This window comes from Rhineura floridana, chromosome 4 (genome assembly GCF_030035675.1).
Source record: "Rhineura floridana isolate rRhiFlo1 chromosome 4, rRhiFlo1.hap2, whole genome shotgun sequence".
Taxonomy (NCBI): Eukaryota; Metazoa; Chordata; class Lepidosauria; order Squamata; family Rhineuridae; genus Rhineura; species Rhineura floridana.
This window is the reverse complement of record NC_084483.1, coordinates 74,628,747-74,647,884: the sequence shown is the minus strand read 5'-3', so window position 1 is coordinate 74,647,884 and position 19,138 is coordinate 74,628,747. Positions and strand designations below refer to the sequence as shown.

At 39.2% G+C, this 19,138-nt stretch overlaps 1 protein-coding gene across 6 annotated transcripts in view; it reads right to left on the bottom strand.

Annotated features, from left to right (window-relative positions):
- LOC133383184 (uncharacterized) overlaps positions 1-19,138 on the bottom strand; it is a 139,546-nt gene that overhangs the window by 33,936 nt on the left and 86,472 nt on the right. For 2 of the 6 annotated variants that reach the window (XM_061623361.1, XM_061623362.1), the window contains exon 2: positions 4,188-4,312. The exons of the other annotated variants lie outside the window; for them this stretch is intronic. In XM_061623361.1, the coding sequence (XP_061479345.1) occupies positions 4,188-4,312 (125 nt within the window). The remainder of the gene's footprint in view (positions 1-4,187; positions 4,313-19,138) is intronic. 6 annotated transcript variants of the gene reach the window in all.

Sequence of the window (19,138 nt, the reverse complement as noted above, 5' to 3'; positions counted from 1 at the left end):
ACAGGCAAAGATGAATGATATCAGTGGCACAATTGGGGTGTTGTTGTCCAGTTGTCACCTAAGTGTCTGTATTGAGCTAACATCACTGCCCTCTGGCACTCAGTGATAAGGAAAATGGGGCCAGTAACGGCTGATGGGGTGCCATGGGTTAGGTCCAAGGAGCTCAGCACAATGTAATGGCACAAGACAGTAGCAGCATCAGATTGGCTCCACTGCACTGCACTGAGCTCCCCTAGTCTCGCCCCTCTCCCTATCAGTGACTCATGGAGTTGGGAAGCTGGGAGAGCAACAGAGCCCCACTATATGTGGCCCTTCGCCTGCTCAGTCTCCACTTTCTCAGACGTTTACTGCCTGTTGCCCCATCTGGCATCTAAACTGAAACACAGCTCTCCTTCAAAATGCTGTTTTTTCTGAATTTTGTGATGAAGTTCTCTTGATGAATAATGTGGACAAAATGTGTACATTAGGGGAAAATGTGCACAAAAATGCATATATTAGGGATAATAAAATACAAAAACACATTATAGTAGGAACATTTGCTTGTAAAAATGTGTATATCGATAAATTCACACCCAAATGCTGATGAATTTTCATGAGAACTTTTTTTAAAATTGCAAACTGATGCAGAATTGTGGAGAACTGAACTTAAAAATGGAAAAATGAGAAAGAGAGGGCAAATGACATTGACAGGTTTGTACACCCCTAAAGCCTGCAGAATGCTACCCATTCCGTCACTGGTCTCCAGTGCCATTGCACAACTCTTGTTTTTGGGAGTGTGGTATTGTCCCCCAAGGATTATCTTTAAATTCAAATTTGTATCATGTATGAAATGACCCTTAGAGAATTCTATGGTGAAGAAATCTATGAGTCCAAAGAGTTTCCAGTCAAAAATTCTTACTTAAAACAATGTAAACATTCAGAAATCCCTGCTTCCTATCTAAATAACTATTTTAAGTAGTTTTCTTCTTTTTTACTGTTTCTGTTCTTTTTTTCTGAAATAAACAGTCTATTCTGTCTGTCTTCCTATGAGCTATTATCTATGACCATAATCATTCTTTGTTGCCCTTTCCTTAGCCCCATCTAATTAGCAATATTCTTTTTTGAGGTTGGTTGACCATTATTGCACACTATATTTTAAATGAGAACAAACCGTTGATTCATATAATGAGAGATTTTTCCCCCTCCGCATTTATTTTCCACATTCTTCTCAAACCATTTCCTCAGGCAGCCTAACATTTGATTGTTCTTTTGACTTCATCTCGTCATTAGAGAAAGACCTTCCTTGAGACATCCGCACTGCTCAGGCCCCCTTAATAAAATTATACTTATCATTTATAGCCCTTCTAGTTGGATGTACCGTTCTGCCTTCCCACTCAAAACATGCATTAATTAATTAATTCTGTGTATTTTGACTATTTTTTTATCTATTATTGTGCTGTGCATTCAGCTAGCTTAATTATATCATAGTGGAATTTATCACAATCTTCTCTAAAACTTGCAGAATCTAAATACCAAAGGGAGAGGATGAGCAAATGTTGCAGCTTTCTGGGTCACTTGTCGGGTTTTGGGGGTGGGCGGGGGGGGAGAGATCTTGATAATTATATTGCATAGAGCTGAGACTTAAACAAGAATCCAATTTTAGCCTTAAGAAAGTAGCATTAGTAACAATGGTTTAAGAATTTTATGCAACACAGCTGGCTTGCCTATTAATATTAGACATGGATAAAATTGGTTGGTAGGGGGACAAAGAGAGAGGAGAGTGAGAAGAATAAACAGGAACACATGCTAATAAAATTTAGCAAAATGATAGGAGACCATCAATGAGCAAATTACATGGATGACTTTATAGAAATGTTGGTTTATTTTTAAATGGTTTACTGTGGATTTTTAAATGATGTAAATGTTTCTTTTAAAAAAATGCATAATACGTAAGTGAGTTTAAGGGAATTGTATGGCTTAATTTATAATACTATAACAATAGTAGTAGCAGCAGTAGTAATTTTATTGTTCTGGGTGCCACTGTGCACTAGAGGACAGATGGAATTAGGATTATGCTCACTGATGTGTATTTGTGTTTTCTTGAATTATTTGTTTTATTAGTTATTTCTGTGTTTGTTTTTTAAAGAAAAGATGTGGGTAGTTTTATTTTGAGTAGTGGTGCATCTCTTTCTGCTGCTGCTTCCCCCTTGGGTCAGGCTGGCTCTTGCTTGGCTCTGCCCACCCTCCCCATCGCCAGCTTGCTTGTTTAAAATGCTGCCAGCTGCTGATCTTTAAGCTTGATTAGAGGTTGAGTGAGAGTAGCTGCTGTTGCCTCCCTGCCTCCCTTTGTATGCCATGGCCCAGCTTTCCTCTAGGTCAGTGGTAGCCAATGCTGGTGCCCTCCAGATATTATGGACTACAACTCCCATCAGCCCTAGCCAGCATGGCTAATGGTCAGGAATCATGGGAACCGTAGTCCAGCAACATCTGGCAACAAAGGTTGGGAAAGGCTGGTATAGGAGGTTTGTTATAATGGCGTATAAATCTTATATTAGGGACACTTCATACATGTTGCTTTTTCCTACTCAGTAATAATCTCCATATGATTAAACCATTTATTTATTATGTAAAAGCATTTCTAAACTACTTTAGTTTGATTATTTTTGTGTTTTTATTTTGCTCTGTGATGAAATTGTCAGTGTGATTTGTGAACTGCTCTTGGATTTTTTTAAAAAAAATTAAGAGCGATGTATAAATGAATCAAATAAATAAATAAAACTAAATGGAAATAGTTATCTTAGACTGTGTTCATCAGAGACTTCAACTGAAGTCACTCATTTTCCTTTGGACTAAAATGTGGGTTTAAATTAGGCTACCAGAGATGAAACACCATTGCTTCGTTAAGAAACTCATTCAGCCTTCATTCTTACTACTTTTGGAAAAATATTATCCTGCAAGCATGCTGTGAGTATCTTTGAAATAATATTACAGTCATTCTTTGATAAGGACTGCCTTCTATTTTCGTGGCTAAATGGCAGATACATAATTTATATTAACCTTGACTTGGTCTTCACCCATAGATCCTCCTATTATATTTCTTAAGGTTTTTTTTTCTTATTTGCAAATGTAAAATGAATTAAGCCCCATTTCCCCATTCTACTACTCTTTCTGACACATTAGATTTTTTCATAAAACATGTCATGTGCTGCTGCTTTACTACAAGAAACTAACTTGTTTCCATAATTCAGATCTGTCCCCAAAATCTCCCAGGACACCTTACCCGGAGCATTAGAAACTGTGTAGAATATTGGCCAAATTATTAAAGTGTCAATCAAAGCTTAATTCTTAAGGAAATCTCTGCAGACCTTACTAATGCAGCTTAAGGAATGACAGTGTGATATACACTTTGGTACATTCAAGGTATTTTTAAATACTTTAGGGTAATGTGGAGAAAGAGAGCGAGCGAGCGAGAACTTATGCATTTAATAGTGCCTTTCAGTAAAATTTAAGCCCACTTTAACACTGCAAACACTGTTGTTAAAATGTCTTATTGCATCTGTATAAAGTCTCTCTGGCTCACTACCCTTCTGATATTTCAATTATCTGGTTGTAATCACATAGCAAAGCCCATATTGATTTCCTACGTATTCAAATTACACCTTGAAATGCAGGAGCTGGCTATAGAGTAGAAGGACTGGCTTTTTATCATTTGGAAATCATATAACATTTGCTGAACCAGGGTTGCACTGGAATGAGAAATCATATTCCTCTCTTTCAAAGTTAGAGTTTGAAGATAATCTGTGCAAAATATATGTCATAAGAATCTTTTCATTTAGTATTAATCCTCATTAAAGAGCAAAAAATAACCGAAAAATATTGTTATAAAATATGTATATAGTTATACAAGTATTTTTGAAGGAGTACAGTAAGTCCATTGGACTAGAAGACTAATCACTGTAAACACTAAGCTTAACTATAGCCCTGTTCAGAAGATAATGCTTCCATGTTGCTCACTATGGGAGAGGGGAACATGTCAAGTAGCCCTATCATGTAGCCTTGTGTGAGCAGCAAGACTACCTGTAACAAACGATCAACAAAACAAAACACACCTCACCCAACACTGACCCACCCCCAGGGGTTTTTCCAGGCTCTTTAACCCATCATGCCAGCCACTGATATAAGCAACAAACAGGCATGGGTCAACTCACCCAGGGGAGAATTCCTCTAGGAATACGGTAAGCCTCAGGTGCTTCATAAAGCAATATAAGACCAGCGCAAAGTGGGGCATCTTTGTTGATCCCAGACACTCCATCTGGAATTTGATCTGAAAGACCTAGAAAAAGTGAGATTAAGTTCTAAGCCAGCACAATATGTGACTTTGCATAGCATAATTGTTGACTGTGGGACATGTTTGTTAAGGCATCGGCCTTAGCTTAACATTTCCCGAGTTTGTGGAGCTTAAACCAATGTGAGAGACCTTTAACTCTGATCTTAAACTGGCAGGAGATATATGTTTTATGGATGCCATCTGTCCCGTTCTGGTCCTAGGAAAGTCCACAGGGCATAAGGGGAGCACATCAGGAGGATGCTCCTAGAGAGCATCTTGATCTGACATCTGGGACCAGACTGAAGTGTTTTAGAAAACTGGATGGCCTTAAAGAGACAAGCCTTTGGTCTTCAGCCTCGAATTCTATTGTCTCTCCAGGAGATTGTGATAGTTGTATGGCCTGTTTTGGTGAACTCACGTGGTCTCTTGTGGTCTCTTGTAGTCTCTGGTCCAATCTTGGGGACTCTGGTTCAAAGGTTCTCTAGCAACTCAGTTCCAGGAGCTTGGGAGGTCTTCAGTTCTGGGCTTGGGCCCAGAGCCTCCTCAATTGGCATCACTACTCTTTCAGCTTCTGTTTGCACCTGGGTCACTGTTGAACATCAGAGCCCTAACCCTATCAAGCAATGAAAACACTTCAAAACATTTTATTTTTTGGGGGGGGCAGGATCAATAGGTTTATAGTGGACTTATGGTACTTAATGTAAAGATGGACACCACTTGAACAACTCTCTTATTAAGTGTGCAGTTGCCTGAATCAATAAATCTGGTTATTTTCTGATAGGGATGGGAGAGAAATTCAGTTCACATTTATTTATTTATTTATTTGATTTATTTGATTTATATCCCACTCTTCCTCCCAGCAGGAGCCCAGGGCGGCAAATTTAAAGCCAAATCTGTCAAGTCTGCACTTTCTAAAACAATATGAGAGCTGAAACGCAGCCATCCTTCGACATTTGTACTTATTTGAATTTTGTGATGTAGTTCTTCATCCACACAAGGTTTACAAAATGCAAATATTAGGGGAAAGTGCATGAAAATGAATATATTAGTGAAAATAACACAAAAATGCATTATATTAGTAGAAATTGCATGCAAAAATGTATACATTTGTCAAAACTGCATACAAAAATGCGTTAAGAGAAATTAGCACTAAAATGCAGAAAAATCTGCATGAGGATTTTTTTAAAAAAATCACAAATTGCTGCAGAAATGTGGAGAACTGAATTTAAGATTGGAAAAATGAGGAATGGAGAGGATTGAAACCAGCCTTTCTTTCACAGCATTTATGTGAATGGTTAAATACGATTTCTAAAGTTTGTACCTCTCATGAATTTCAAATAATGGTGCCTAAACTGTAAACCACCCAGAGAGCTTCGGCTATGGGGCAGTATACAAATACAATCAATTAATCAATAAATAAACAGACCTTAACTGTGCTTATCAGGATTGACCCCAGAAATTCTTTCTAATGCTGTAGCAAGTGGTGTAATGATGAAGAAGGGACAGCATTCTCTACTGAATTATGGAAATTGCTTTTCCTTTCCCCTGAATAACAAACTAATTGAACACTTAGAATTCTGGGTGGAACTGCAAATTCCAAAACAAAAAAGGGGGGAAGGAAGTGGCAGCCTTATATCAAATTCTCCTCAAACCCACCACAAAATATTTGGCTCTTGTCCTGCAGTATGTTAAACTGGGGATGGTGAAAAGTTTAGCAAAACAACTCCAGCACATGATGTAATTTGAACTACATATTTTGTACAGGAGGGGAAAATTCATTGTGGAGCTGCCACAAGAAAAATGGCAATATCATCTTTCATAATGTGTAGTTCCACACTATGCGTAACAGATTCCAGGGATGATGGTGATGATGATTTATTACTATTTTATTTCTATAACGCAAACTGCAGACATAATTCTTCCTTTATACCCAATTTTTTCTCCAAAGAGCTCAAGGTGATACACATGGTTCTCCCCCTCCCCATTTTATCTTCACAACAAGCCTGTAAGGTACATTAGTCTGAAAGCCTGGAATGGGCCCAAAGTCACCCATTGAATTTCATGGCCAAGTGGGGATTTGAACTCTGGTCTCCCAGGTCCTAGTCTGACACTAACCACTATGCCACACTGGCTCTCGTATGTAAAATATAGGTGAAAAAAGCTGATAAGAGAAAAATCAACTCATTTGATAGGTGGTGTTGGAGAAGAGCTTTGTGGATACCATGGACTGCAAAAAAGACAAATAATTGGGTGTTAGAACAAATTAAACCAGAACTATCACTAAAAGCTAAAATGATGAAACTGAGGTTATCATACTTTGGACACATCATGAGAAGACATGATTCATTAGAAAAGATAATAATGGTTGGGAAAACAGAAGGAAATAGAAAAAGAGGAAGGCAAAACAAGAGATGGATTGATTCCATAAAGGAAGCCACAGACCTGAACTTACAAGATCTGAACAGGGTGATTCATGACAGATGCTCTTGGAGGTCACTGATTCATAGGGTCACCATAAGTCATAGTCGACTTGGAGGCACATAACAACAACAAAATGTGGTGTAGAAGATCTCAATTAAAACCAAAACAGCATAACAAATAAAATTGAATCAAAATACATTAACATATGGTATGTTACTCTGGGTTGGCAAATATACACTATTCTTAGAGGAACACTATTTGTAAGTATTACATAGATTAAAGAGGTAACTAGCTGTCAATAAGTATTCTGGAGTTTGTAAAAATAAAGAAGTGTTGTCAGCTCTAGTAATGGAATCTATTTTGTATAAAGGTGTTGAAAAGAGAATAAAAATGGTATTAACCATTTTGAAATAAACAGTAATATTAAACACTAACAAGGGTAAGTACATCCAAATGATAATTACATGCAGCACACATAGTATGTCAAATAGATAATACAAACATGCTCCCTAGTTATGTAAGAAATCTCTCCAAACTATAACTGGAGGTTAATATACCCATCTCTCTCTCTCTCTCTCTCTCTCTCTCTCTGATGCCTAAGAATAATGTTACTAGTCTTGGCCCTTGCTTCCTCATTTTCTTAATTTCCATCACACAGATCAATGGGTGTGACTATTTGCTGTGGATTCACTGTGGTCTTGGAACCATTTAAAGCTTACCTGATTGGGACAATAATAAAGAAGGACATCCTTCCAAAGTTTATCTTATTTCAAACTATTACTACAAACTATTACTATTTGAATATTAAAAGAATGGTTTAAAAATGGCAAAAAAATCAGAAAGTTGACTGGATTTCTAAAGTTTAATCAACTGTACCAGCCCAGCCCCATATTCCTAAAGGCAATTATCTTCTTTCTCAGACAGCCCATCTGTTGGTATATGGATGTGTTCAGTTTCCTGGGTAGGATACGTGTTTCACAAAATGGGGTCAGCATGTGAGTTCTCTGACAAACAGAAATTACTTCTCCATATAAGATTTACATGGGTATTGATTGAAAACCTTATTTGCACATCTGTGATTAGCCAGTTTTTCATCCTTGGGCCCATTGGCTAAAGAGACTTTTCTGCCCATCTTGATTGCATAAATGTTATATATAGTGTATGAATTAGTCATTCAAATGTTTGTACACCACTGGCATCTTTTGATTAATGGTGGTTAACAAATAGATTCAACAAGTAAATAAGTTTTAAAAATAAGAGAAGAGAAATAGGAAATTCAAGCAGAGGGCAGGAGGGGTTGTCTGGAGAAAATCTATTACTTTCCTGATGCTAACATCAGCACAGGGGCCATGAAACAGCCTAGGAGACTGGTTTTGTCAGACTATATTGTGACATTGTTTGAAATACAGGAATCCTGAAGCTATGTAAGTCATGGAGGGGCCTGCCCTGGCAAGCCACCAATGCCACACAGTGGCAACAAACTTTTTGCCTAAGGAATCTTGTCTTATTCTACTTTTTATGGTTTTTGCTAGTTTGAAATATTTCCCTCCTTTTGCTTTTATTTAATTTATTGATATAAGAATTTTATCCTGTTTTTCTAATGCATATGCATCCTCGAACTGCCTTGCAAGAAATAAATCACAATTACACAATAAAATGCCATGCAGAGTGTGATTTCATTTATTAGAAATCCAATTTTACTTTTTGAATTACAGTGCTGCGCCTTGGGAATTTTCAGGCATGCCTGCTCATACCCTCTTTGGCTCATGCATTCCAGATGGACAGATATCCAGAAAATACTGTTTCTTTTAATAGCATTTTCATAAGGCACCCTAGCCACCTCATAAATAGCTAGATGGTGGCAGTAGTATGTCTCTGTCTCTCTTTGTTTCTTTAAATAGGTTTTTATGGTTATTCTTTAGAGAAGGGTCAGGGTTCATGTCAGGAAATTAGGCAAAACTTCTGTATGTTCCAGCACATGATGATTTGACACGTCACAGAGCTAAAGGCAGAGTGGGGCCAGTGGTTGTGCTGCCATACTTGGAGCACTGCTTCACCCACCCCAAAATATTTTGGAATAATTAGCTTCTTAATTTTGGACATGACAGCATCCACTGAAAGAATGAGAATTAGTCTTAAGAACAAGAGGAAAGCCTTGCACAAGAACTCTTGCTTACCCCACAATCATGTCGGCCTCTAGAAATGTGATTGTGCCACCTAGTGAGGAAGGCTGGCTGTGGCCAGATGTCAGTTAAAGGGTCTGTGAGAGTAGTTTATGGGAGCTTTTGAATAGACCAATGTATACCTCACAGATTTGCTTGTTCTATCCACCAGACACCCACTTAAGCCTGCTATCTATTGCTTAGTTGCTCCTGCTGGTTTTACAGAAAGGTGAATATGCTTCTCTATTCCCCCCCCCGCATAACGTTAGCTCTGCACCTAATGATTAATAATATAAATTAAAGCTGCCTTAAGTGTGCTTTGGCATGCTAAATTGTAGTGGCTCTGAAAAATCCATTAAAGCTATTATGTTAAGATTTATGTGTCATGCTGTGATTATACTATCCTGTCTGGAGATCATACGCGTAAATGCAAATAAAATACATCAAGTGATCCTTAAAAAACACACCTAATCTTATGTTTAAAACAATTCAGCTTGCAATACCTTCTCTACATCATTGTTCCTCCATTACAAAAATGTTCTAGTTAAAAAAGAAGAGGCAAATTGTTCTGAGTTTTCATCAAAATTATGCCAACTTTAAAACCCACTGTAAAGAAGAACATTATAAAACACAGTGGGCAGCAGAGCATTAGTTCATATAACAACTCTTTGCCTCTGTGCATAATAATGTTGTAATTATTCTCTACTTAGAACTTTTTAAAAAAATCTCTGCATACTTAGCCAGATCCCGGTCCCTAAAACAGAAACTACACAGTTGTTTGTCAAGAAAAACAATACTGGGGGGATTCTTCCTATATTTTGTGGTGGGATAGGGACAAGGCAATAGGCTCACTGGCAGCAGCTCACTCCAGTGCACCTTCTGCCATAAGCCATGAGTGCAGCAACTGGATAGATTAGCTCCTCTTTGTTTTTATTTCCTGAATTCAGCTATGAATTAAAAGGCTAATTCTAATTAATGGACTAAATGTGAGCATTTTGTGTATGTAAGTAAGAACACAAGGCCAGTGGTCATCTAGTCCAACACTATTTTCCAATAGTGTCCACCCATGTGGCTCAAGCAGAGCATCAAGTTGATCATTATTACCTGTTGTTTGTACCAAATATGGTGCTCAGAAGTATCCTGCCTCTAAATATGAAGGTTCTGTTTAGCTTCATGGCTAATAGCTGTTGATAAAACATTCATCCATTAAAACTACAATCCTACCCCCCTCAGCCCGGCGGGACTTTACAGAGCGGTAGGGCTGCTGTCTCGTCTACAGCTTTGTTACATACAGTGACCAGGGATCTAATGGGACTTTTTGGTGGCTACAGAAGGACATCTCTGGCCAGTTCACACACATGCACACACCAGCCTGGCACAAAGGGCTTTGGATTGCCCTGCCCTCCATCAATTTCTTTTCAAAGCCACCTATGCCAATATTTATGCTGAATGCAGGTCATGGGTAAAGCCCTTGTTATGTTTATAAACCCTGATCCAACTGCATTGGCTTGTCTTTAACCATGTCAGGGGTGGGTCCACCTAATGTGCACATTATTTATTTTCATATATATTGGCACAAAATATGGTGTGTGTTTTTGGTATACAACAACAGCAACAACAACAACAACAACAAAACCTGCTATAATGTATGAAATGATTCAGTTCAGATCTGCAACCCTGGCTGACTCCAATGTGATTCTGCTCATTTAGCTTCAGTAATACTTGAGAAGTAAACTAGGCTAGATGACCTCCGAGGTCCCTTCCAACTCTACAATTCTGTGGTTTTATTAGCTACTCTTTGTGCTTCAGCAAACAACATTAGCACTGATGCAGAGCCTGTATTGCCAATATTTACCATCCCATACCCATGCCAGGGACAGAAGTTCTAATGACACATCAATCCCAGCTATTCCTAATGAGACAGTCGCCTGCAATTATAACCTAATTAAGCAGGAGCTGATTGTCCAGGTACCCTGGAGCTGAACCTCTCTGACTGAGAGTTATATGGGGTTCATTATAAGGGTAACCACCTTATTTGTCACATAAAGTAGAGAAAAGTATACTCTGTGCACCGACAAACTGTTAGATCTGCTGCAGACAAGGTGGCAAAGTGGATTTAATATAAATACAGATGACAAGAACCAAAAGATCTCATTGACTGTATAGACACCAGGGATCATTTCAACTTCCGAAAATAGCCCTGGTAAAATTGTTCATGTGCATAGGAAAATTCAGCATCTGCTTCTTCCATCTGGCACTAATTTCTCACACAGGCTATTTCTGTTAAAAATTAGAATGAAATGTTTGTGGGACTGTACAGTTGCCACTGCAGGATCAGAAGGCAAAAGTGAACAAACATATACACCGTAGTCTGTGCTATCAGAGGGAGCCCTGGTCCATGTAGAATCGAGCACAGGACTGGGCTCTGTGTTGAATTTGCCAGATGTCTATGTTGTCTTTTCACAAATTAAAAAAAAAGCCTCCCAAGAATGAGGATCCACAACAAGGATGTTGTTGCACTGTACAACTGCATTTATTTCTAGGTTCTTTTCTATATTATGTCACCTGTATCTTCTTTCTTTGCCATTTATTTCACTGCAAGACTGAATGCCCTAGGGGAGTTCCCAGTAGATAGAGCACAAAATTCAGGTGCACATTTTGAAGGATGGCTGTGCTTCGGTTCTCTTGGGTCTAGCTCTAGCCATTCAGCCTCATAATCTCCTTGCAATGCATGGGGAGATAATCTGACCCTCCCATTGCCTACCTAGTCCTTTCTCTCCCTCCTTCCCCTCCCTATCAATTGAATTTTGTCAATCTTCTAGGAATGAAAACTTAAAAAAACAGAAAGAAGCATGGAATTCCATGGAATGCACAGCTTCTCACTTGGGAATCATTTGCACTTTGTGGTTTAATTCATGAGGAATGGTGAATGAAAGGGGCTCATTCACCCCATTTCCCCCAAATGAATGAGACTCCCCCATCTCAAGTAGTTCAATGTGAAATATCCTTGGCAGTTATTCCAAATAATTGCTTCATGCTACCTTAGTTCTGGTACATATACTTTAGCCACTTTGTTGGTCATCATTCTTTGTGACTTTTAAAAAACAAAGTCAGACTGCTGTATGATTTTTGATATTCAAGGTTTTAAATATCAGACCTCACACAGAATGTCTAAGAAAGCTATAACGTTTTACAAATTACTTCGGTGTGGTTGTTTTCATTGGCCTTAATGTGTGTAAGCAGACTACTCTCATATCCCAGGGGGACAATCCACTGATGTCAATGACAAAACTCCCATTAATTTGAATCGATCTGGATTTAATACAGAATAGAGTACACTTAAGCTCATTGGCACCATGCTTAATTCTGTGTTGGATTTTGGCCCTAATATTTAGTAGCAGACTTGTAAATAGCTCTGAAATATGGGCCTCAGTGAAAAAATACAAGTAGATGCTCCTTTAATTTCCTTTTGTTTTGATTAATAATTATTTATTTACTTTTAGAAGCTGTCACATCAAAAGATAATTATCTAGTGTCTATATTTATTTATAGAATACTGGTGCTTCTTACTTTAAGGATCAAATTATGACAAATGCGTCCATTTTCTGTTTTAACAAACCTCATCAACTAACGAGCATTAGAACTGTTTTCAAGAATTTAACATCAAAACATGTTAAAAGACAAGACTGAAATACATTATAAAAAAAGTGTGATTATTGTCTCTTTGGGAGATGAGCCATGAAAAAAATGTATTTCTTATTGTAGTCAAAGCAATTAACACTGTTTTTCAAACTCATTTGATGCTTGCTGAAAGGTGTTTCGGCATGCTTTTCTAGCATAATCAGTGATAAAAATTATTGGCAAAGGAGAGTCGTTCTCAATTTCTCTTTAAATCATCAAGCTGGCTCCTGCTATTTTTATGATAGTAGATCTCTTGGAGTCAATGGAACTAGGCATGGAGCCATAGGTATTTCCTATCTAGGCTGTGTAGGTAAAAGAACAGGGAGCTACAGACAAATCTGGAGGAAGGAGTGTCAGCAGCTTTAAACAGATTCCTATGGCAGTTGACAGCTCACCATCACCACCTCTGGACCAGTTCCAAGGGGACCGTGTGGTTCTGTATAATGAACTAAAGTGTTTGCATGCCTGTGTGAATCCAATATATTGTTGGTTTCCAATAACATATCCAACATTAGGGGTTGGTGTAAGGCAACTACTTCAGAGGAGCCATTATGTGAATCATCTCATGGCATCCATTTGTCTGTATCGGCCCAATGCTGCCATATCCAAAAGATAACCCTGTACTTCCAATATCATTGAAAGTAACAGAGGAGATAATGGGGGTGTTCTCATGTTACTCTGTACCCAGGTACAAGTTGCCTGTACCTGTGTACAGCTGCTCGTGAGAAAGATTCTACACGTGGTGATTTTTCTAGTCACCACGTGTAGCTATCCCCTGAATAATCTTGAGTTCTGCTCACGTGTTCATGTCTCCCTGCATTCTCTCCACATGATCTTGAATGTGTGTAGCTTTCTCCCTGGGGAGAGCCTCTCCGAGACAGTCCGCTATTGGCAGCAGCTGTCAACCGGAAATGAGATAAACGAAGCGTCAATCTGTGGAGAGGGAACCTTAAGCAGAGCTAGGGATAAAGCCCAGTTGACGGAGTTATGGAATTGGCTAAAACTGACTTGTTAGTTTCAGGGCAGGTCGGAGGAGGTGAGAAGGGGAAAGGAAATGAAAGGAATGGAATCCAGCCCCATAGTAAAAAAAAAAAAGACAAAAAGTCTGAGGGAAAGCTCAGCCAAAAGGGAAAGGGGAGGGGAGTTCAGCAACAGAGGGATGGCAATGTAATCCTAGAGGCTTACTCTGAAGTAAGTCCCCAGAGTTCAATGGGGCTTACGCCCAGGTAAATGAGGGAAAGCACAGCAAATGAGGGAAGGAGGGAAAAGAGAGAGAGTTCAGCAGCTGAAGGATTGCAGTGTAAACCCAAAGAGGCCTACTCTGAAGTAAGTTCCATAGAGTTCAGTGGGATTTACTCTCAGGTAAGTGAGAGAAAACACGGCAAATGAGGGAAGGGAGAGAGTTCAGCAACTGAAAGATGCTAATGCAAACCTAAAGAGGTCTACTCTGAAGTAAGTCCCAAAGAGTTCGATGGAACTTACTCTCAGGTAAGTAGAATTAGGACTCCAGACCTACAGAGGAAACATTTTGAGGAAAAGCGCAACAGCTGAGGGAAAAGAAGAGAGGGAGGAAAGAGATTTGAGAATCTGAAGGATCGCAGTGCAAACCCAAAGAGGCCTACTCTGAACTAAGTCTCATAGAGTTCAGTGGGATTTACTCTCAGGTAAGTGAGTGAAAACACAGCAAATGAGGGAAGGGGGGAGAAAGAGAGAGTTCAGCATCTGAAGGATCATGGTGCCATCCTAAACATGTCTTGCATCTCATGGCCTTCTAGTTTCCTTTATTAATTTTTTTTGGATATATATGCATGTGTGTGACTATCAACTAGTGGGAAAGGCATTGGTCCCCATGAGTATTTATGCCACAATAATTCTGCTGATCTGTATTTTACTACAAGACTGAATGGAAATGATGGGTCAAAATTTATTTTGAAGGTAACTCTCCCGTCCCAAAATATTATACTGTTCTGTTGCATGCACAGTGCACACACCCATTTCCTCAATTTTGTTCACATCAGAATGAGAAGCAATTATACTGGAAGATGTGTTCTTTTAAAGAGAGCAAATACATCTGTGTGGTGTGTGAGTGTATTGACTGTGTAGTTAGGGCTGACGGGGAGAGGGGCAAATGATAATTCAGAGAGTGGCAGATGATAAAAGAATCAGTAAAGAGGAGAATCACTGCCAACACAGGTGTGCTGGGGCCCACTAGAGGAGTTTATGGTCGCTGCAGCATCCTTTCATATTTCTTATTTTATAAAATATTTTATAAAATATTTCAATGTCCAAGGGCAGCTGGGCAGGCAGGTCCATGGCTATAGATGCTCACTTTTTTAATTTTAGTGTTAAAAATATATTGTCCATTTCTATGACAAATTGGTCCTTATTCCCAAGTAAATGTGTTAACATCAGAAGAAGCAAATACTATTTCATCCTGTTGTCACAATGGCACTATGATTTAAGTGAGCATTTAAAATGAGAAACTGCATATGCTGAGTGTATTTCAGATAGTAAAATCAGGGTTAACATACTGCTTTTGCTTGTTGTTTATGGTAGCTGGGGGGAGGGGAACCTGTGGCCTCCAGATGTTGTTAGATTTCAGTTCCCATTAACCCCAGCTAGCACAGCCAATGGTCAAGGATGATGGGAGTTCGACTCCAACAACATCTGGAGGGCCATAGGTTGCCAGGCCCAGCCTCCAAGAGGTCTTCTGTATCTTTAAAAGTTGTGCAGGGGGAAGGGAGAATTCCACCTTGTGGTTTTTCCCATTACAGTGTTGCAACAACACCTGCACTTGGCTGACTTTCTCTTCTCCTAAAGATACAGGATCAGTCTCAGGCCCTGAACCTGGCAACACTAGTCCTAACCATATTTATTCAGAAGTAAGTTCCACTGAGTTTATTGTGGCTTACTCCTGAAGTGAAAGTGAATATAGAATTACAGCCTTTACTTCTAAATTCAATTCTTTCCTTTAAATACTAGGTGATTTATCAATAAATACTATAAAATTTATAATGTCTGTTAAATGTTCAATGTGTCATCATGTGACTCTTATTGTTTCTTGTTACGAGTAGTATACCTACTCTTCAGCATAGTGGCACAAATAGATTCCAAAAAGTCTGCTTTAAGCTTGCTCCAACCCCCTGTGGCTCTTCCTCTTCTTTTTCTGCCTTCAAGTCGATCCCGACTTATGGCGACCCTATGAATAGGGTTTTCATGGTAAGCGGTATTCAGAGGGGGTTTACCATTGCCTTCCTCTGAGGCTGAGAGGCAATGACTGGCCCAAGGTCACCCAGTGAGCTTCATGGCTGTATGGGGATTCAAACCTGGTCTCCCAGGTCATAGTCCAACACTCACTACACCTGTGGCATGTAATGAATAATAGCTGCAGTCACAACTGCAATAGTAAAATAACTTAATGGCTAGGTAACACATTGCTCAGAAATGATAGTTATGAATAAATAATATAGAAATGTTGGGTAATAGTTATCCCTTGTATCTTAACAACATAATCCCAAGCATGTTTATCAAAACTAACTTTCACCATTCAATGGAGCTTACTCTCAAGTAATTGTGCATAGGATTGTAGCCTTAATCTCATTTAATGCCTTATTTCATTTACGTGTCAACTTTCCTGCAAAGAGCTCAGTGTGGCATATGTAGTCCTGCACCTCCCCAATATATCCTCAGAATAGCCCTATGAGGTAGTTTAGGCTGAGAAGCTGACTAGCCCAAAAGTCATCCAGTGAGTTTCATGGCTGAATAAGGATTTGAATCCAGGTCACCCTAGCCCAGTACTCTTATCATTACACCACACTGGCTTTTGCAGAACCTGTACACTATAGTACCTCTATAAATCCAATATAAATTACCCACTATACTTTTCTTCCTTGGTCTTTTAAAACCTATTGAAATCAATCGTAATGTATATTCTGTTGTGTGCTTTATATTTCCTCCTAAAGGTCAAGAGAGAGAAATATACCCAGGACTCTTCCAATAATTTGATGGCATAGGTCAGCAGTGATACATGGGGGGGGCAGAATGGCAGTGGCACAGAGATGGCAAGATTGGGGGTACTTTGGTGGAATGTAGCACAAGCTTGCAGGTGTGTGCCCACGTGCTGCAGGATGGTGGTGCCACCAGCCCTGAACTTACAGGTACCTTGCCCCATCCCATACCTCTACAATAGCAGAGGTAAGAATCTTCAAAACATTGCCAAAGAAAGCATTGTCAAAAAGGCAATGTCACCTTTCTACTGCGTATCCAGAAATTGAGAAGAAAAAAATGTGGATTTGGTCATCTCTATGCAGCTCTTACCTTCTGTGTCAAGTGTCATGCATCAAAATTAGACACACCTGATGGTCAAACGCATGATAATGGCTGCCTCCATTAGAAACTGCTGTCAGAAGTAGGGGCATCACATGGTTTCATGGCAATACAAACCTGCCTTGTAGGGTTGTAATGTTTATTTCATTTATTTATTTATTATTTGATTTATATCCTGCCCTTCCAGCAGGAGCCCAGAGTGGCAAATACTCTAAATCAGGATGGTTAGCCTTCATGGTTAGACTAGATCAGGATCTAATACTCTATATCAGGATGGTTAGACTTCAGGTTTTTGGTATTGATTTTTTAATTATTATTATTACAAAAACCCAAGATCCACCAACCAAAGCAAGCCACAAAATATATACACTTAGAGTTAAATAATTCTTAGCCCAGGAATTTGTTTTGAGTTCCAAAATTGAACAGCTCACAGTATTTCCACACAAAAATCCACTCCTGATTACCCCCCCCCATTTTCTTCTTTTCAGCAGTATATTACTAGGGGGTCATTTTCTTGTGTTCATTGTGAAACAGGAGTCTGAAATCCTCATTGATCTTCTGCTAGTTGTCCTGAGATACACCAATATATTTTGATCTACTTTCTGCCCACCCTGCATTTAAAGTGCTATCCAAAAGCTAAATATTATGACATAGATCAGTGGTTCCCAACTTAGGGGACGCAAAGTAATCCAGAGGGGCCCGCAAACGGTAAAGAAATTAATTATTTATTATTTTTTTTAAAAAGTCTTCACTCCCTGGACACTGTCTGCTCCCCACCGCCACTGCAAATGACACCTCCTCCTTCCTCGAAATGAGAGGGGAGGACTTTTGCTGAAGTGCTAGAGCATCTTTCAGGTGCACCAAAGGCAGGCATCTGCCTATAAAATACATGGCAGACACCAAAGAAGGCTGAGGGTGGAGCTACCAGAAAGAAGAGGGAATTACTACCACTGACTCCTGTCTCCTCACACTGCCACTGCTGATGACGCCCTTACTCAGAACAAGAGGGCTTTTTGTGAAGCAAACAAGCAAGGCTGCAAGGAAAGGCTGCTTTCCGCTTTCCTTTCTGGCAGCCAAGCTGCCTTTCTGGAAGGAGGAGGTCACAAAATCATTTGAGCTTATAAAGGGGGTCCTGTATTCATAAAGGTTGGGAACCACTGACATAGATCATAAAAAGATACTGATGATCACTTTTTGATACTGAGCTACAAACATTTCTACTGAAAAACCACAGCCCAGAGCTTTCCTGTTTCCCAAATACCAGGAAAGGCTTTCCAGGGGACAGAGTATGTTACAGTGGGAGCAGTAGGCTGGAAAGCCCAATTGATAAAGAATTTTCCCCACATTTATATTTTGAGTGTAGTTTTGTGTATTAAAACACATGATATCCTCAAGAAAGAATCAGGTGTACCATGTTGGAAGAATTGTTTCAATTCATACTCTTTTAGGCAGCTTGTTTTTGTTGCAGCCCCCTCCTCCTCAAAATATTTTCATATATAAATATTCAATATATTTAGGTCTGCACTTTCACAGATTTATCTATGAGTAAGTCCTATTGATCTCTATAGATCTGTATAGACATGTATAGGATTGTTCCATGAAAGCCTACATCAAAAACCATACATACTCTAATAACAGGCATTGAAAAATGCAATATTTTAATAACTATAATTATGATAGTTACAGGTTGGTATTTTCTTTTAAAAAGTTGGTGTTTTGATTTTAAAAACTTAAGAATCTGCAGGAAAAATGAAGAGTAAAACTAAATTCCCATTTCTGCCAAAACTCTATTGAATGTACCCCTTGACAGGAAACAGTTTCAGGAAGTATAGCAGACCCAGCATGCCTTGCCTTGTTGCCAGTAAAAGGGAATTGCTTCAATGGCGCATTTAATAAGTGTCATTGAAGCCATTTTCTTTCCCTGGCAGCAAATGTGTATATAATGGAGACTGTACACTCATTGAATGTTACATGTGAATAACTGTACGAGTGTACAGCCCAGCTACTTGTGTACCCAGGTACACAGACTGTACACTCGTTGACTGTACTGTGTGAACAGGGCCAATGCCTCCTGAGCTTATGGGGTTGTATTCAGTTAGTAGTCCTTCGCTGATAGAATGCATCCATCATAGAGTTACCAGGTCTCCGGTTCTCAGCCACAGTCTCTGGTTTTGGGGGGGGCTCTGGCTCTCCGGCTAGCACCCCTTAATCTCTGGACTCTCAGCTTCAATTTAAAAAAAAA